Consider the following 21891-nt stretch of genomic DNA (forward strand, 5'->3'; position numbering starts at 1 on the left):
TGGCCGCGTCTCTTGCCCTAATTTATCATGTCATTCAGGATGTCTTATGTTTTTTTTTTATTTTATTTTATTTTATTTTTTTATATCAGGTTTTAAGTTGGAGGTTTGTAATAGATTAATTTTAAATTATTTATCTTTTTTCTTTTCCACAACTAAATGTGACTTATGTAGATTGTTTCATTTTGGTTAACTAGAACGCCGACCCGTGCATCGCACGGGTCTCACGGGCCTGAATAATTTGATACATAATAAAAAGGAAGAATTAATTTATCATGTCATTCAGGATGTCTTATGTTTTTTTTTATTTTATTTTATTTTATTTTTTTATATCAGGTTTTAAGTTGGAGGTTTTTAATAGATTAATTTTAAATTATTTATCTTTTTTCTTTTCCACAACTAAATGTGACTTATGTAGATTGTTTCATTTTGGTTAACTAGAACGCCGACCCGTGCATCGCACGGGTCTCACGGGCCTGAATAATTTGATACATAATAAAAGGAAGAATTAATTAAGTTTTTAGTCCCTATAAATATATCAAATTTCGTTTTTAGTCCTCATAAATTTTTTTGATAGATTTTGGTTCCTATAAAAAATTTCAGCACGTAGTTTTAGTCCCGATTAAATTAAAATTTGTTTAATTATGCTTAAAATTTTAAATTTTTTAATGATTTTTTACATACTTGTTTAAAAGATTATAAATTGTTCCTTCGCTTAAACACATACTAAGCAAAGGCAAGCATACTAACTTGATTTTGTCAATTTGTACTTTTAATTTAACCTGTGATTGCGCGGGATCTAGTTACTCAAGCCAAATCAGTATTGAGTTTTCTTCATCAAGCATACCAACTTGGTGAATGACTATCTAACATTCAGAGAAAAAAAAATATTAACACCTTCCGGAGGTAGATCTAAAAATAAATTTCGTACATTTAGAGGTCGAAGTGCTAATAAAAGACAATGATAATAAATTTTTGAAATAATAATACTTATGCCAATGAATAAATTTATTTAGGTGGACTGGAAAAAGTTTCCTTAACTAAGTAAATATAGCCGACACAGCAACTTGAAGAAAATTAAATACCAAACTGTAAAAAACAAAAGGAAAAAACACAGATTATTTAATGTCTGATTTATGCAGATTGAAGGAATTCGATAACAAAGCAAACGGCTCCAGCATTCGAGCAAGCTAAACATCTTTGTCGTCCTCGTGCTCAATTTTGACACGAACAACTCTGGTAGGTTTTGTGACCGACGTCAGGCCAGCTTCATCATCATCAACAGCCACAGAGTCAATGCTATTAGAGGACCTCTTAGCACCTGTTTTGGTGGTTGGTGTGTCAATCACACATGTATTGCTGCATGAGTCCTCAGCCTCTGGTACATCCTGCAGACATTGACGACAAACAATTTGATCAATTGTGTTACGGATTAAACCTTTACAGACTCATGAAAGATTAATGTAATAATTACCATCTGAATATTTGAATTGTTTGGCGCAGCACCATCCACACTAAGCTCAACAACAGATCCATCGTCGGGTTTCTATCACGTATACATCAATAAAGGGAAGCAATTAGCAACACGATTCTTCCTTTATGTGCATTATTCTATAACAATTATAAAACCGTAATATCAGTTATGTTCTACCTTCAAATTATACTTAAACATAAACTGCTCAATGACACCAACATCATCAGATGCCTTCTTTACCGCATAATTCTGATACTTCTTTACGAAATTTCCTTCACCAACCTCAACCTTGAAAAGAATTTGCTTGTCAATCAGCACATTAAAATCAGCAGGATAATCATTGCCTACTGCTCTCTGCTCAAAAATAATAAAATGTTAGTACAAATTTTCGTCGGTAGATATGCCTCATATATAGACCACTCATTTATACAATTATATAATACACGACTACCTCATCACGTTCATTGATCAAGTCTTGCACATTACGCCCAAATACACATGTCAATTCTAACTCTATTCAATGCATGAGAAAAGGAAGCATCTACATTACATTTATACCTCCCTGAGACTTGGTTTTTGCCACTGCAGCACACCCTGAGTGTTAGAATGTCTAAGAGCATGATTGCACATCGTTTGGGCATTCGTCCAGCTAGTGATGAGAGAATTTGTCTGCTCACAAATAGATTGAGTGCATTCAATAATATTATTCCAGACCTTGTTGTTCCTATGTTTTCAAATATCTCAGAGGGTCACACCAAATACTTGTTTCTGTTGCTGATCCAGATGTTGTAAAATAGCAAAAACATTAGTCGGAAAACTTGCATCAGGATGAAAACAGCCATCAAATCACACCATAATCCAGTGCAGTGCCAACAATGCACACTTTTACTACATAAAGAAAAGATGAGCACTATCTTCGACCGCGTCTTCACACACCGTACACTGATCTGGACACTAAACACCTTTTGTTTGTAACCGCACTAACGTAGGCAAACAATTGTGACAAGCTCTCCACAAAAAGTGCTTCACCTTCGGTGGCAACAACTTCCAAACATAACTCCAATTCCTCGGCACATGATGTTGTACAACTTCCAAATTATGGGTCATAATGTCTTTGTAAGCACTTATAACTGAATAAACACCATCCTTCTCAAAGTTTTAGGTAGGTTCATCATGAATTACCGAAGTAAAAAACGGAGTATAAATATTCTACTGGTTGTACTATTATCAAAGAATCCACTGATGAGCTCCATGTTCCATTACTTCTAATGAGTGACCAACAAATATGTAACAGTAATATGTGGCCACTCCAAATGTTGATCAATGTTTGGAAAAATACAATCAGCATTACAGAGCCAAGGATGGTCCCAAACTGGTATGCTTTTCTCCCGTACCTATGCTCCATTTGAAGCCTTTTCGAATCACATCTTTCACACTCCAAGTACTACGCCAAACAAAGCTAGGGTTATAGCCTATAACAGCTCCATAAAAATCACCTCGAGGAAAGTATTTAGCTTTGAGTAATCAGGTAATTAGAGAATTTGGATTTGAGACCAACTTCCAAACCTAATTACCAACCATAGCCATCTTCTTTATGTGCAGTTTGTAGAAAGGTTTATAAAGAAGACATGTTATTTTTTATTTTTTTGAAAGGAAGAAGAAGACATTTTATGTTATGTACTTATGTTGCATACATGAAAATTCCTATAGATCAATATTACAGCAAAGTATCATGCATATATTGTCATAACTTTTATTAAAATTAACAAAACATTGGCACAATAAGTGCACAATGAAGAAGGTACCACAAATTACAAGAAAGAGAACAAATCCCCAACACAAAAACTCATAGCTTGTTGAGTCAAAGTTTTTTTTATGAATAAGAAGTTGTACACTCATTATTTAAGCTGTAACATTCAAATATTTCATGAATTGAGTTTGATTGTAGTTGGAAACAACGGCGGCAGGAGGTGTGTTCCCCGGGCACCCACGAACTTGACAAGGAGCACCTTTCACCATTACGCAAACACAAGTTTCGTATAATATTGGACCACCAGGATGACGACAATAGTAGTGGATTTCACCTATGCCAACATAACATGGAAGACAAGTTTTCATGCATTTTGATAAATCAGGACAACCACCTCCAATCCTAGATAGCTCGCATGATTTCACCTCCAACATTACTGTAAAATTAGTAACAATATTTACAATATTCTTTGAGCAAAATAGTATTACAACATGTACATGTTTATTTTCTTTCAGTAGATCGTTAAATCTCGTCATCTTTTATTTAATTTAATAGTAAGACTTATTGATTCGATGGTGTAAACAACATTAAACATGATGCAAAACATATGTCCCTATTTGGCTTTAAAAATAATAATAGAAAAAGTACCTGAAGTGAATATAAGAAGGCCAAGGACTATAGTAGCTGGCAGTGATTGTGCCATTTGTTCTTCGACTTACACTGACAAATAAATTTTGAAAGGCTACAACAACTGTGATTTGTGTGAACTGAACTTGGGTATGGCTTTTATATTCAACAAAAATTATAATTTGTTATAAAGTCTAAATACTTTGTAGTTCATGTTAAAGAATGCATAATAAACAAAATTGATTAATGTCTAAAATCAATGTCTGGATTTCAAACATTGAAAGATTTGTAATAAACAAATGAAAAAAAATATGAAATGCATGTTGAGGATTTTTTCTATGACAATATATATATATATATATATATATATATATATATATATATATATATATATATATATATGTATAAAATACGTGTTGAGGATTTTTTTTTTTTGTTTTGTCTTTTATCCATTAAGAATTAAGACTACCTTTTATAAATGGATTTAAAAAAACTATTTTCAATTGTTTCTTTTGTTTTTCCTTCAAAAAAATAATTGTTTCTTTTGTCTTGTTTTCATTTTTTTTTTCTTTAAGGAGATGCTTTAATATCATTTTCTTAAGGGTTCATGTCATTTATTTATTGACCAAATTTTGTATGGTCTAAATATTTTAAGCTCTACTTAAATATCAATAAGACTCCCCTAAAAAAACTATGACTAATACTCGTTATAAATATGAGACCCTCTAAAATTTCAGTGAAGATCAGCTGGTGAGACATGTTTATGTAATCCATTAGAATTATCTCATTGTTAGTTCAATTGTCAAATTAATACAAAATAACACTTAACATACAATTAAACAAATTAATTCTTGTTAAACAATAAAATCTAGCTTCATGACATAACACTTACACCACACACTTGCATCACTGCTCTTAAACTAAGCTATCAATACAAGGTATCTAGCCAAACATGCCACAACAATAATAAACAAAGAGGATTAGACATCGTCCACCCATTGAACATTTGAAACCTTTTCCTTTTGATAACCAAAATCAAAACCAAAATTAGAACACTATTAAGACAATTCAGAGGATTGATCTACCATTGGTCTAAAACATACCAAGAATCCAATGATTAATGTCAATGATTAAGATAATAATAAATTAATATCAATGATTAATGTATTTTAAGTTTAAGAATATTAGTTGAGACATAAATTTTCCTGAATTCATATAAAATCTCAAAAACTCTCTTCTAATACGATTTTTGAGTTATCACAAAAAAAAAAAAGTTTGAGTTCTCTTAAATGATGCAGACAAACCCTCCATCTTAAAGTTTTCTATTTCTTTGACTTGCTCCTTCCTTTCTTCCAAAGTCCTCTCGTCAACTCTAAACTTTCAAACAAAGCCTTAAAAAAATGAAAATCTCTTTACTTTTTAGAGTATAAATTTCTATTGTCATCAATATTAAAAATGAATGCATTTATATATCTTCTACGTACTCTAAAACTATAGTAATGAAAATGTCAAGGCATCTCTATTCCTTTTGAGAGTCAAAAGGTGTCCGTAAATCCGTAATCAAGGAGTTAGATACACATATTTTATTTAAAAATAAAAGGACTTCGATAAAAGTTTATAGTATATAGGGACATAATTAAAATGAGTTCAAATTTCAGGGACTTACAAATCAATTGAACCTTATATTAACAAATTAATATAATGGCAAACAAATTAATTAATATACGGGTACACTGTGCATTATATATACCTTCAGGACACTATCAGAACAATGATAAATACAACAAACAAAATGGCCTTGAAGCAAGGATCTACCAGTACCACTTAATCAACCTCTTGAACTACAGACACAAACTTGTTTTTGAAGAAGTCAAATTAACCCACCAAAATTGACGAGGGAGAGTCAAACCTGGAATCTTGAGAGGAGCAAACTCTAAGGTCCCAATCCCACATACACAAACTAAAAACTGTCACTGAAAAACCAGCAAACACATCAGCAAACCCTGCTAAAACTGCACGCCAAAGCAGCCAACTGAATCGTCTACAATTACCACACCAACAACCTCTAAACAAATTGAAATTCCAGTAGCATCAGAGCAGAAAAATAGACAACACAGCAGCAGTGCTTTTCGATGGAAAAACTGACGTTACCTGCGCCAAAGGATGCTCCAGAATGACAAGTGAACATTGTAGTTTTTGACAACAAAAAAAAAAACCTGGAAAGTCATGGATAAAAAAACTGCAGCAATTACTTCTGTACTAGCGCTTTCGTCGATCTTCCCAAACAAACCAACCAGAAAATTTTAGGATTCTCAAGGCCGTAGGAAAACAACCTCCTTCACACAAATTGTCCTGGTATGGCTCATGATACACCTACCAAAACAAGCACGACTCATCGACGTTTTGCTCAAGCTCCATAGCCATGACCATAGGGTCCTTTACCCCGTTTGAAAAATTTCTATCATTCCCAGATTTCCAAATAAGACAAAATGTTGTAAGCCAGATCAATCAATACCCCGTTTATATTTTCTTACATGTGGCTGCACCCGTTAAGCATTCAAAGAGCGGGCTCAGGTTTGGAGATAGAATCAAATAAAGCCCAACTACCGAAAAACACTATACCAAACAGAAGATGCAAAATCGCAAAATAGAAACATAAGTGAATTTGTTTCAACATCCCCTTCACACAACACACAATCCACGGACGTAATGTTTTGTGTAAGTCCACGATGTGCTAAGTTGGATTTTGTCGGTATTCTATCAAGTTACGCAGAAGCTTATATAGTTGCATTTTTCTCAACTTATCACAACAAAATCTCCTTTCTTCAACATGTTCCTTCAAATATGCGCAAAATGGACCCTTTTCACCTTCATGTTTTGAAACAACAAGAGATAGATAGCATCAGAAATAGACCAACATTGGCAGGCTTAGATACTCTTTTTCAAAGCATGTTACTGTAACAAGTTATGAATGAGAAATTATAGACAATTATTGTATGGGAAATGGAACATGACACTCTTGCATTCGTTGCTGAAAATGGAAAGATCCAACTAAAAATGAAATTGATAAAACTCATAAAAGAACACAGAGAGAAATAATGAGTTACTTTGCAAAGAGAATGCATACCAAAAGCATCTGATGTTATCATTAAGCCAAGATCAGAGTCATCTCTGCCTTCGATAGCAATGCAGATTCACATGCTGATCTTGTCGATGTTATGGCACTGCCACCGACATATGGCAGCGCAGACATACTGCATACTTCTGATTTGTTCTGCACCTTTCTGTTTCTCTTGCGCTGATTTCCCCATTGCGTGGCTGAATAACATTGATGACATTGCTGAAACTAGAATGAATGTGTAGCTCGGCAATTAGGAGCTAGGGACAGCTTTAGTGAATGCACTGGTTCAAACCCATGATGCACTTCTGATCCCCATTTCTCCATATGTGGCCATTGACACGACTAAAAACAACACACCAGAATCATGTATAGTAGACTGGCCCTGAAAAATAACCTTTGGTTGGATTTTAAAAGAAGCATGCCGCTCCAAGTCCAAACTTGTTTTAAGTTTCTTGACCAATTGTCGTAAGATTTGATATATGTGATGTTAGTCATAAAGGTAAGACTTAAATAACCACTTTAAAACCAAATACACAACTCAAGTTACAACCTCATTTATAGCACCACCATTTATGACAGCAAGGTCAGTGTCTCATCAAACAAGTCCCTTCACAAAGTCTACATTTAGATTCAGATAATTCCGATAAACTCTAAATTTAGATTCACATAAATGCTTTGAAGAAAATATGGAAGGAGTGATCAGGTTAGTATGCAAATGGGAAGGACAACAAGCAGACAACTCTGATAGACACACCATTGAACTCTGGAGCGTAAAAAAACAGTGACAACTGATTAAAGTCATAAAGAAGAACAAGCAAATGCAATGGCAATGAACTCTGCTAAGGCAAAATCAGCTGAGACAAATGATATGGAAAACATATGCAAGTGGCACGAAATTCTGATGAAGAACAAATCTGAGATGTCTGAGGAAGAGCGCCAAGATCGTGAAACACATTGTACGTTACTAGAGAAAACTAGCTGAAATGTTAAACAAAACTAGCAGTCGAAAATATTAAACTAGGTTGCTATCATGTTCTGTGTACTATCAAATTAAATTATCAATAAAGCAGTATAGATTTGGAATAAAATGGCATAGATAAAAAAAAAAATCACATGCCTCTTCTGCTCAGATCAGATGCGGCTGTTTCTCGTTGTCGTAGCCCTAGCCGCGTCCCCGTTCCTCCTCCGATTTACCCAGCTGCATGTGTAGCTCCATGCAGTCTCTAGCTTACCTTTCGTTCCCTCCCTTTCATTTTACACCAATCCAATCATAGAATTTGGACTTAAAACCTAACTCAACCCCACAAAACTGATTAGTGCGGTAAGGGCTCCTGAAACCTTATAAGATCTATTTAGGCCATATCTCCAGGCAATAATGGAGTAAACACATCCGCAACCACCTACGCATGATGAAGGTGATGGATGATAAAAAGGAAGTTCAAAGTTGCCGGAAACAAGCCAGCTTGGGGAATACTGTTTTGCAACAAAATGATATCGAACAAAGTAGATTAAAATTACCACAGAAAGATTGTTGGCTGAATGACAAGGCTCATAAGTCAACACTTGGATATCAATACATTAAGAAATTACATTGATAACTGATATCAACAGCAATGAGGCCATTACATAACTCAATCTTAAAAGTCAATACACAATTTATTAACAAATCAGAGAAATTCAACAATAGGAATGAAAGAGGGAAATTATTTCATGAATTAAAAAATCAACCACTCTTATGGTTACAATAGCAAATTGAACCTAACAGTAAATGACTTTAATTTAATAAAAAAGAAACAAAATTAAAAACAAACAAGGAGTAGCCAATAAAACACAACTCAGCCACCAAATCATATCCTAAGGAGTCAAAGTAATTGAAAACTATTGAGTTATAACAATGCTATGTTACTAGTAAAGATCTTGTACAAGATTGCAAGAGTGAAGACAATGTTGAGAAATAGAGGTGTACAATTCTGCAGATTTGAATTGGAGGCTGAGTTGTGTATAGTAGGTTGTCCCTGAAAGCCATTTACAATCATGCATATGAATTGATGAATGCAGATAGAATCATAGATTATAATCTATAAAATAATATTAATGATGAATCATACACATAGAATGGCAGTAGTGGGAAGAAACTAGTGAGCAGATCTATCATATAATGACTTTGCTTCCTGATTTACTCAAGAAAAATGGCTTTCATAAACAAAGTCAAAAAGACAAGTTTTGAAAAATTAGTCACCAGCAAATTTGATTGCTAAACCAAGGAACGACAACCAGTACGAGTTGCAAAGACTTTGGTTGTTGTTTCCCAAAGAGAAATGCAAATCTAACGAAAATCTGAACATGAGATGCAACTGTACACCCTTGAACCAAGATCTATTCATGGTTCTCCTGCCCAACTTTATCTGTTCAGTAACTTTCTTCAAGAAATCGGCTACAAAATAAAATTATTCCATTTTTCTTCACAATTGTACTATCTTTCAACCCTTTAAATATAGATACACTGTGAAATTACATTAGATAACTGTGAGATCAGCAGGAATGAAGCCATTTTACAGCTCTACTCCTTGGTTGTCAATACACTAAATTTCATAACCAATCAGAGAAATTCAACAACAATAAAATTTCATATGTAACTAAGATGTTTATCCCAATCTAATTTTTCTCATATTTTGCAAAAAGAACATAAATAATCATCTCAGGAGTTACGTATTTAGGAGTCAAATTTATAACGCAAACAAAATATGCTTATGATTTAAATTTTATTAGGATTATAAAAAAACTACAACATAGTTGATATAACAGATGAAGATTACAATATCGAACTGAACCCATCAGTGACTCTGACTTTAATCAAAACTATAATCATAGTGAGTCTACCACATAGTACATCTTTATTGCTTGTAACTATCAAAAGAAAAAGAGACTTCAGCAATCGATAAGAGTGTAGTAAGTTATTGTATTAGGAATCGTATTTTTGGAATACATTTTCCAAAGAGATTCAAAGCTTCATCTACAATGTTAATCTTACATATTCCATTAATCATGATTCATGATATGGTAGTCGTGAATAAGTGTTACTCTCTTTATGGTCATGGTGTAACATATCTTTGACCTTGTTCACTTCATATTGTATTCATACCTTTTTTTCATTATCACAGCAGCTTCTTTTAGCTTTCACTCTTTACAAAACACACTGCTCAATACACTATACATAGTTGGGTTGATGTTTTTCAACACAATTCCACCCAACAAAACAACTGCTTCTTTCCTTGATGCCGATTCACTCAAAAATTGATATGCTAAAAGACATGTGATTGGCATGTTGTGTGATCATAATACATTCTTGGTCAAGTTGAATGACATAACATAAAGTTGACGTTCTGATTCGGCACAACCAATGGCAAACACCATCCAAGTAAACCTCCAAACCATTAGGGTCTGTTCTGATTCTACACAACCAATGGCAAACACCATCCAAGTAGACCTCCAAACCAGAAGGGTTATATGAAGAAATGGCATAATTCAAGCATTGAAACCATTCAAGCAACCCACAAAGTTTCTCTATTTCTCTATTCCTTCTGTCTCATAGCCGGTTACAATCATAAAGACAAAGAACACCATTAATTTGGAATTTGAGGATGTTCCTCAAGATTATGTAACCCTACAGAAATACAAATACAACTAAGTTGGTAAAAAATGAAAACAACAACTATTTAGATGGTTTCATTCGTGTTGCTAGATGCATATACCAAATGGAGATGGCAGTTCCATTATCTTTCCCTAACCCTCTTTGCAAAACACATTGCTTAATATACCATACATATCTTTGCACATACTATCGACAATAGTGTTTTACATTACCACACGACATACACATTTATTTTTGCAAAAACGGTCAATAACCATGTTGTACATTACCACACAAACATGATTTACAAATTTGACTTTGAACAAACTATTAATGATTGTGTTATACATTACCGGGTCCCGTAGCTAACATTGTAGAAATGAAAACACGATGCAGATCATTACGAAAGTGTAGGGCATCCTGAACATCACCGTTAAGACAAAGACCTTTGAAAATCAAGCTGATAAAACCCATCTTTAAGAATCTTGTGGAATAGAGAATATGCAAAATTGATTTGACATAAGTGAGAGTAACAATTGATCAAGTGTGACTTAATTCCTTGGATTTGTTGAGAAAGGGAAATAACAACAGAGTAGTGGTTTTTGGTATTCTTCATTTGTAGCAAGCGGTTAATTGAATGAGTGAAATGTGTAGGAATGAGATAATGGATATGAAGCTGAAGCTGAAGCTGAACTTAAGGAAAGAAAGAAAATAGGGTGTTGAAATAGAAATGGGTTAGAGGAAAGAAAAAGAGTGAGATCGGAATGGTACGTACGCTTCTCAGATTTGCAACAATAAGAGTGTGTGTACTCTGTTTGGCGGCGTCTCTTGCCCTAATTTATCATGTCATTCAGGATGTCTTATGTTTTTTTTAATTTTATTTTATTTTATTTTTTTATATCAGGTTTTAAGTTGGAGGTTTGTAATAGATTAATTTTAAATTATTTACTTCCTCCGTTTCAAAATACATGTCCAAGTCAACCACTTCACATATGCCAATGCACAATTTTGACCGTTAATATCTTTAATTATCTAAAGTAAAAAATTATAAAAATTTAGTATTTTGAAAATATTTGTCGAGACAAACCAAACAACATCTTACATGCTAATATTTGTATTTATACATTAGTTAAAAAGTATGGTCAAAGTAAGTCAAGTGAATAATGCACATTGCAAAAATTGGACATGTATTTTGAAACGGAGGGAGTATCTTTTTTCTTTTCCACAACTAAATGTGACTTATGTAGATTGTTTCATTTTGGTTAACTAGAACGCCGACCCGTGCATCGCACGGGTCTCACGGGCCGGAATAATTTGATACATATTAAAACGAAGAATTAATTAAGTTTTTAGTCCCTATAAATATATCAAATTTCGTTTTTAGTCCTCATAAATTTTTTTGATAGATTTTGGTTCCTATAAAAAATTTCAGCACGTAGTTTTAGTCCCTATTAAATTAAAATTTGTTTAATTATGCTTAAAATTTTAAATTTTTTAATGATTTTTTACATACTTGTTTAAAAGATTATAAAATGTTCCTTCGCTTAAACACACACTAAGCAAAGGCAAGCATACTAACTTGATTTTGTCAATCTGTACTTTTAATTTAACCTGTGATTGCGCTGGATCTAGTTACTCAAGCCAAATCAGTATTGAGTTTTCTTCATCAAGCATACCAACTTGGTGAATGACTATCTAACATTCAGAAAAAAAAAATATTAACACCTTCCGGAGGTAGATCTAAAAATAAATTTCGTACATTTAGAGGTCGAAGTGCTAATAAAAGACAATGATAATAAATTTTTGAAATAATACTTATGCCAATGAATAAATTTATTTAGGTGGACTGGAAAAAGTTTCCTTAACTAAGTAAATATAGCCGACACAGCAACTTGAAGAAAATTAAATACCAAACTGTAAAAAACAAAAGGAAAAAACACAGATTATTTAATGTCTGATTTATGCAGATTGAAGGAATTCGATAACAAAGCAAACGGCTCCAGCATTCGAGCAAGCTAAACATCTTTGTCGTCCTTGTGCTCAATTTTGACACGAACAACTCTGGTAGGTTTTGTGACCGACGTCTGGCCAGCTTCATCATCATCAACAGCCACAGAGTCAATGCTATTAGAGGACCTCTTAGCACCTGTTTTGGTGGTTGGTGTGTCAATCACACATGTATTGCTGCATGAGTCCTCAGCCTCTGGTACATCCTGCAGACATTGACGACAAACAATTTGATCAATTGTGTTACGGATTAAACCTTTACGGACTCATGAAAGATTAATGTAATAATTACCATCTGAACATTTGAATTGTTTGGCGCAGCACCATCCACACTAAGCTCAACAACAGATCCATCGTCGGGTTTCTATAACGTATACATCAATAAAGGGAAGCAATTAGCAACACGATTCTTCCTTTATGTGCATTATTCTATAACAATTATAAAACCGTAATATCAGTTATGTTCTACCTTCAAATTATACTTAAACATAAACTGCTCAATGACACCAACATCATCAGATGCCTTCTTTACGGCATAATTCCGATACTTCTTTACGAAATTTCCTTCACCAACCTCAACCTTGAAAAGAATTTGCTTGTCAATCAGCACATTAAAATCAGCAGGATAATCATTGCCTACTGCTCTCTACTCAAAAATAATAAATTGTTAGTACAAATTTTCGTCGGTAGATATGCCTCATATATAGACCACTCATTTATACAATTATATAATACACGACTACCTCATCACGTTCATTGATCAAGTCTTGCACATTACGCCCAAATACACATGTCAATTCCAACTCTATTCAATGCATGAGAAAAGGAAGCATCTACATTACATTTATACCTCCCTGAGACTTGGTTTTTGCCACTGCAGCACACCCTGAGTGTTAGAATGTCTAAGAGCATGATTGCGCATCGTTTGGGCATTCGTCCAACTAGTGACGAGAGAATTTGTCTGCTCACAAATAGATTGAGTGCATTCAATAATATTATTCCAGACCTTGTTGTTCCTATGTTTTCAAATATCTCAGAGGGTCACACCAAATACTTGTTTCTGTTGCTGATCCAGATGTTGTAAAATAGCAAAAACATTAGTCGGAAAACTTGCATCAGGATGAAAACAGCCATCAAATCACACCATAATCCAGTGCGGTGCCAACAATGCACACTTTTACTACATAAAGAAAAGATGAGCACTATCTTCGACCGCGTCTTCACACACCGTACACTGATCTGGACACTAAACACCTTTTGTTTGTAACCGCACTCACGTAGGCAAACAATTGTGACAAGCTCTCCACAAAAAGTGCTTCACCTTCGGTGGCAACAACTTCCAAACATAACTCCAATTCCCCGGCACATGATGTTGTACAACTTCCAAATTATGGGTCATAATGTCTTTGTAAGCACTTATAACTGAATAAACACCATCCTTCTCAAAGTTTTAGGTAGGTTCATCATGAATTACTGAAGTAAAAAACGGAGTATAAATATTCTTCTGGTTGTACTATTATCAAAGAATCCACTGATGAGCTCCATGTTCCATTACTTCTAATGAGTGACCAACAAATATGTAACAGTAATATGTGGCCACTCCAAATGTTGATCAATGTTTGGAAAAATACAATCAGCATTACAGAGCCAAGGATGGTCCCAAACTGGTATGCTTTTCTCCCGTACCTATCCTCCATTTGAAGCCTTTTCGAATCACATCTTTCACACTCCAAGTACTACGCCAAACAAAGCTAGGGTTGTAGCCTATAACAGCTCCATAAAAATCACCTCGAGGAAAGTATTTAGCTTTGAGTAATCGGGTAATTAGAGAATTTGGATTTGAGACCAACTTCCAAACCTAATTACCAACCATAGCCATCTTCTTTATGTGCAGTTTGTAGAAAGGTTTATAAAGAAGACATGTTATTTTTTATTTTTTTGAAAGGAAGAAGAAGACATTTTATGTTATGTACTTATGTTGCATACATGAAAATTCCTATAGATCAATATTACAGCAAAGTATCATGCATATATTGTCATAACTTTTATTAAAATTAACAAAACATTGGCACAATAAGTGCACAATGAAGAAGGTACCACAAATTACAAGAAAGAGAACAAATCCCCAACACAAAAACTCATAGCTTGTTGAGTCAAAGTTTTTTTTATGAATAAGAAGTTGTACACTCATTATTTAAGCTGTAACATTCAAATATTTCATGAATTGAGTTTGATTGTAGTTGGAAACAACGGCGGCAGGAGGTGTGTTCCCCGGGCACCCACGAACTTGACAAGGAGCACCTTTCACCATTACGCAAACACAAGTTTCGTATAATATTGGACCACCAGGATGACGACAATAGTAGTGGATTTCACCTATGCCAACATAACATGGAAGACAAGTTTTCATGCATTTTGATAAATCAGGACAACCACCTCCAATCCTAGATAGCTCGCATGATTTCACCTCCAACATTACTGTAAAATTAGTAACAATATTTACAATATTCTTTGAGCAAAATAGTATTACAACATGTACATGTTTATTTTCTTTCAGTAGATCGTTAAATCTCGTCATCTTTTATTTAATTTAATAGTAAGACTTATTGATTCGATGGTGTAAACAACATTAAACATGATGCAAAACATATGTCCCTATTTGGCTTTAAAAATAATAATAGAAAAAGTACCTGAAGTGAATATAAGAAGGCCAAGGACTATAGTAGCTGGCAGTGATTGTGCCATTTGTTCTTCGACTTACACTGACAAATAAATTTTGAAAGGCTACAACAACTGTGATTTGTGTGAACTGAACTTGGGTATGGCTTTTATATTCAACAAAAATTATAATTTGTTATAAAGTCTAAATACTTTGTAGTTCATGTTAAAGAATGCATAATAAACAACATTGATTAATGTCTAAAATCAATGTCTGGATTTCAAACATTGAAAGATTTGTAATAAACAAATGAAAAAAATATGAAATGCATGTTGAGGATTTTTTCTATGACAATATATATATATATATAATACATGTTGAGGATTTTTTTTTTGTTTGTTTTGTCTTTTATCCATTAAGAATTAAGACTACCTTTTATAAATGGATTTAAAAAAACTATTTTCAATTGTTTCTTTTGTTTTTCCTTCAAAAAAATAATTGTTTCTTTTGTCTTGTTTTCATTTTTTTTTTCTTTAAGGAGATGCTTTAATATCATTTTTTTAAGGGTTCATGTCATTTATTTATTGACCAAATTTTGTATGGTCTAAATATTTTAAGCTCTACTTAAATATCAATAAGACTCCCCTAAAAAAACTATGACTAATACTCGTTATAAATATGAGACCCTCTAAAATTTCAGTGAAGATCAGCTGGTGAGACATGTTTATGTAATCCATTAGAATTATCTCATTGTTAGTTCAATTGTCAAATTAATACAAAATAACACTTAACATACAATTAAACAAATTAATTCTTGTTAAACAATAAAATCTAGCTTCATGACATAACACTTACACCACACACTTGCATCACTGCTCTTAAACTAAGCTATCAATACAAGGTATCTAACCAAACATGCCACAACAATAATAAACAAAGAGGATTAGACATCATCCACCCATTGAACATTTGAAACCTTTTCCTTTTGATAACCAAAATAAAAACCAAAATTAGAACACTATTAAGACAATTCAGAGGATTGATCTACCATTGGTCTAAAACATACCAAGAATCCAATGATTAATGTCAATGATTAAGATAATAATAAATTAACTAGTATGTAGACCCGTGCCAAGCACGGGCTAGATTTTCGACTTTTTTTATTATATAAATATTATTTAAATGGAAAATTCTTTATTTTATATTCAATTTATCAATAACACGTATTGTTATCGTATTTTTAATTAAATATTATATATCAATATTAACGTGTATATATTTATTTGGATTTTTGTAACATTAAACAACAGTAATTTAACGAATGTAATGTTGAAATATTAATCTTTAACGTTGAAATATTTTACACGGTTGACTAAAGTTAAGAATATATTTTGAACATATTTATCGATAATAAATGGATTAATTCAAAAATGAAACAAAATTAATTATGGAGTTTTTTTTTTTGTGTTCTGTGTATATATAGTGTTGCTTGCTTGGTTTTTTTTTTCTCGTCGGTCTCTATTGATCTTGTGCAGGGAATTGATTATTAATAACTTATTTAATAACTGGGGTGTCTGAGTTTCGAACTCGGCCCCTATATATATATATATATATATATATATATATATATATATATATATATATATATATATATAGAGAGAGAGAGAGAGAGAGAGAGAGAGAGAGAGAGAGAGAGAGAAGCAACATACTATTTTTTTTGTCAATTTATTATTATATCACCAACACTACTAATAGTTATTCTCTCAAAAAAAAAAAACTGCTAATAGTTATGTTAGGTTTATGACATTAAACTAACAACAACATCACAACCCCATATAACATAAAAAATTAAAAATAAAAACCGAACATATAAATGAAAAATATGGACACTCGTGCCAAGAACCGACTAAAATTTAATCATACTTGAGGGAGAGAATATTGTTATGTATGAAGTGTCAGTTAAAGGCTCCCTAAAAAAATGCCAGTTACAGGCTTAAAGTCGAACATTAGATAAATGAGTGGATGTTGAGCAACAAATAAGTAAAAAAAACTTATATACTTAAGCCTTAAACATGTGGTATCATTCTCACTTGCGTAGTTTCTTTTTATTCAAGAAGTGGATCCACACCTGTGTTGCTTGCTCCAGAAGGCCCAATGATGGTATCATATCTCGGTTCAACATATGGGAGAGCGGGAGTGTCAATTGTGGGTTACAATTTTACATTATATGCAAGAGTAAATGTTGAACAACATAAAAGTGAGATAACCTATACACATCATGTCTCAAGACTTTGGATGAACACGTGATATCAACCTCATTTGTGTGGTTCATCTTAGTCTAATGTAACGATACAACTCAATGTAGACACCCAAGAAAGTCCCAACAATATCATGATTTATTTTGTTAATTTCTGGATGTCATTTTTTTAATATTTTATCTTAAATTTTAGTCTTTGGATATCATTCGCTTTCATGCAAATTTTTTATCAACCTCTATTATTTCAAAATTCCTTCACTTTTGGTCTTTGGTCGGATCTGATAATGCAATAATGTAAATGTGTTCTACTGAGTTCACAAAATATGTGGTTATTAGACAATGTAAATTAATGTGACTTTTGTTTAGTCTAATATTTTGGCAGTATAATTACCCAACAATTAATCTCAAATTCCTTCAATAAATTCATAAAATTACCAACAACTCACTATATTTTCTATACTTTTACAGACTAAATACACACTACTTAGTTGTTTCCCTTATCATTTCTCTCATTTTGAAGTTGCTTTTTAATCTTTTTTTTTCTAATTTACTTTCTCTTTTCTAAAAAAAGAAAAATGGAACAAAGACACCCATCTAATAAACATCTACTAACTCATATATATATATATATATATATATATATATATATATATATATATTTATCATGTTGTGTCTCTGACCTTATTTTACCATCTCAACATATTACAAACACCAAGAGTCTCTTGTATAAGGAGAAAGGTTAATGTATCATATGTGAGGTAAATTTTACATTAGATGCAAGAGTATATATTGAGAAACATAAGTGAGATGACCGATATACATGATGTCTTAAAGTTTCTGGTGAAGATGTGGTGTCAATCTCACTTGTGGAATTTCGCTTAATCAAATATGATGATCCAACCCATTGCATGATCCCTCTGAACTCCGAACATTATGATGAACCATATTTTTTTAATATTTAATTTGAAATAACTAAAATTTAAACTTAATATTTAATTTCAATCCTTCAATCATTTTTCACGTGGTCAATTTGAGGAGATCTTCTCGAGTAACTTTAAAAATACCTTGAAGCGAACACATCCCACATCCTAAATTTCACATAAAATATTAGAATTAGAGAATTTACAAAAAAAGACTGAAAAATAAGATTTCAATTTGATAAGGATGTATATGCAAAGAAACAATGGAGAATGAACACCTTAAAAATGGGTGAAGATCCTCTCCATTTTATGTTCTCTCCATTTGTTCCATTACCAAAGTTTTGGTGTATAAATGTGCAATTAATATCTTCAATTCTTGAAATGTGTGCATTTATATCATATATTTGCTTCAAAACTATAGTAATTGACATTTCCATTTTATTTAGGAAATGGAGAGGATCTTCACCCCTTAAAAATATGCATGTTAATTTGAGGAGATCTTCTCGAGTAACTTTAAAAATACCTTGAAGCAAACACATCCTACATCATACATTTCACATAAAATATTAGAATTAGAGAATTTACAAAAAAAAAGACTGAAAAATAAGATTTCAATTTGATAAGGATGTATATGCAAAGAAACAATGGAGAATTAGGTAGCCTAGTGGCTAGAATTCACCTTGTAAGGTGAATAAATGGGGTGTCCGGGGTTCGAACCCCGGCCCCTGCATATAATAATGCACTGTCCTACCAATTGAGCTATGCTCAAGGAACATAGTATGAACTCCATTGATTGAGTACATAAAATTAGATTTAATTATAAATTAAAATCGATTTTTAATTACACATATCACATCACTCCCACAAATTGCAATGATCATTCTTTATCGTTATTTTATTTGAGAGGTGAGTGTAAGTTAATTTTAGCTATAAGTATGCAATTATAAAGGTGATTGGAGAATAATTTATTCCTATTTGATGCATCCTTTTTTTTTTGAGGGGTTGATGGAACCATTTTGTTTTCCATTAAAAAAACATTATTGTACCGTTTTTGTATCCCTTACACACCTTTTTAAGAATTCAAAAATTAAAATTATTTCTTAATAAAAACAATGATGACGCTGATACCTTTTTAAGAGTTCACAAATTAAAATCATTTCTTAATAAAATCAATGATCACGCCAGGCAAATTAATAATACTATCATAACATATGCCCAAATCATAACAATCAATGACAATTAGCATAGAGAGAAGGACAGACACATGTACTATAAAAAAAATGTAATCAAATGTTTATAATAGAGATTTTAGTTGTCAGCTGATAATATAAGAATTCTTTGAAAAAAAAACTGATATTATAAGAATTAGTTGAATGAAGTTTTACCATTATCAATTTTTTTTGGGTAATATTACTATTATCATTATCTTTTTTTTGTGTGTTTGAATTCAAAATTCAAAGTTAATATGAGGGTTGATTTATTCTGTGTGAATTCAAAATAAATTGAATGCATTTATAACTTGTTATTTTGAATCTCAATTAAAAGGAATTTGCTTTAAACCTTTTCTTTTAAGTGATGCTTTAACTTCTTTTTTTTTACAATAATAAGTAATCTCATTTAAGATTAAGAAATGATGGTATAATTTTTCTTTTCAAACTTGCCACATGTATACTTTTAAATGTTACTTTGGTTATAAAAAAAAATTGTTGCAAATATTTTGAAGTTTTAATGTGGGAGATTTGTTTGACATTATAGATACCTTGTAGAACCAAAAAAATAGCTGCAAGTTTTTTTTTTTTTTGAATAAAAATAGCTGCAAGTTTAGTTGCATCACATTTCATTTTTTTTTTTTATAAAACAACTTTAGGCTACCTGGACTTCGGAAACTTCACCACAATCAGGATAAACCTTAAGACTCTAACAACATTTACACAGATACTTATAGAGCATCAATCAAAGATCAGGTCCTCACATCGCCAACAGAAAATTGAACCCACAACCTTGCAAGTAACTTAATTTCTTACCAACTGAATCAACCTTCATTGGCTATTTGCACCACGTTCTTTTAGCTGCAAGTATATATGTTAATTTTAAATTAGAATTTTGTTTTCAAATATGTTGTGGTATTTAATATTTTTTTATTGAGAAAATTTATCAATTCTGAAGTACCAAGAGGTTTCGTTGGATATCGATAACATGCAAACAAAACTCATTCAAAAATTAATTATTAATACCAAAATATGACATGACATTAATCAATTAGATGATAGATAAATACCAAACCAAACTTCAAAGGCACCATTATGTCACACGTAAAAAAAATTAGGATAGGAATTGGCAAAATGAGGCTAAATAATTTAGCACATAAAATAGATCTCAGAGAATAAGCAATATTTCAAACAATAATATTAACAAAACTATAGTATTAGATTCACTCTTCTATCTCATTTTAAGACGTTCCATGTAAACATGACAAAAAAACAATACATTCAGGTTTGTAACACGTTTAAAATTAATTTTAATTTTATAACAAAAAATACTAATATATATATATATATATATATATATATATATATATATATATATATTCTTATTCACCAATATAGATCTCATGCTCTCGTAATTATTGTTTCTACATTTGTAGATCAAAGGACCATGAACAAAATTTGGATTATTTTTCTTTGACTCTTTTCTCTTTCGATTGTGATCTTTGTAGATTCAATATATATCCAAACCATACTTAGACTCATCAATCTTCTCACGTGAAAGAAAAACTTCTAACCCATTTTTTTCCCACATCTTCTTATGTCTTATCAATCTTATCAAATTCAAAATCTTCACACAGTGACATGAATTTTGTTACCCTGAAAAATGCAAACAAACAAAGATAAAAAAATTAGATTAATTTAAAAAGTGAAAAAATTATATTCATAACATACATAATGATGCATCCATGGGAAAAATATATAGAGAACCGGTGTGTGTCACAGTTGACATCACATCATGAACAAACCAAACCCAAATGATTCGAATGATTATGTTCCATGATTCTTTGACTGGGTTGATCTCATAAACGTTACCTGATCTTGGTTCCATAACAACTTTTTGGAGTTTAACAGCACCATATGGAAGAAATATACAGCTAAAAATGATGAAATAAACAGAGACTATATATAGGAAAATAATAGAATAGAAAGTAAATTACATTTTGAACAAATAAAAAGTGTGATGTAAAATTGGCACTCTTCCATGATTCAATTGCTTAGAAACCGAAATATGAAATGGTAAATAGAAAATTAATAGAAATAAATTGTAATTAATGGCAAAGTCAAATATGTATTTGTGATTTATGAGGTGATGTGGATCAATGATTAAGAAATACTTTTATTTTTAGAGATGATGATGAATATGTAATTTTTTTTTGACATATTCAGAGTAACAAAATAAT

General features: G+C 32.0%; 1 protein-coding gene and 2 long non-coding RNA genes across 3 annotated transcripts; all 3 read right to left on the reverse strand.

Annotated features, from left to right (window-relative positions):
• Positions 1-5453: 5453 nt before the first annotated feature.
• Positions 5454-11428, reverse strand: LOC146954084 (uncharacterized). The gene is made up of 3 exons (XR_015011792.1): positions 10954-11428; positions 6976-10633; positions 5454-6716 (listed from the first exon to the last, which is right to left on the reverse strand). It is a non-coding gene; the product is annotated as an uncharacterized LOC146954084 (long non-coding RNA).
• Positions 11429-12380: 952 nt separating this feature from the next.
• On the reverse strand, positions 12381-15352 carry LOC146954085 (uncharacterized). The gene is made up of 6 exons (XM_085743530.1): positions 15298-15352; positions 14895-15085; positions 13458-13568; positions 13077-13253; positions 12900-12971; positions 12381-12813 (listed from the first exon to the last, which is right to left on the reverse strand). Exons 1-6 carry the CDS (start codon positions 15350-15352, stop codon positions 12616-12618), a joined length of 804 nt encoding a protein of 267 aa, XP_085599656.1. The 3' UTR covers positions 12381-12615.
• A 5475-nt stretch (positions 15353-20827) lies between these two features.
• LOC146954086 (uncharacterized) lies at positions 20828-21891 on the reverse strand. Its single transcript, XR_015031001.1, has 2 exons — positions 21649-21891; positions 20828-21307 (listed from the first exon to the last, which is right to left on the reverse strand). It is a non-coding gene; the product is annotated as an uncharacterized LOC146954086 (long non-coding RNA).

This window comes from Medicago sativa, chromosome 1 (assembly GCF_051527215.1).
Source record: "Medicago sativa cultivar Bolivia chromosome 1, Bolivia_mono, whole genome shotgun sequence".
Taxonomy (NCBI): Eukaryota; Viridiplantae; Streptophyta; class Magnoliopsida; order Fabales; family Fabaceae; genus Medicago; species Medicago sativa.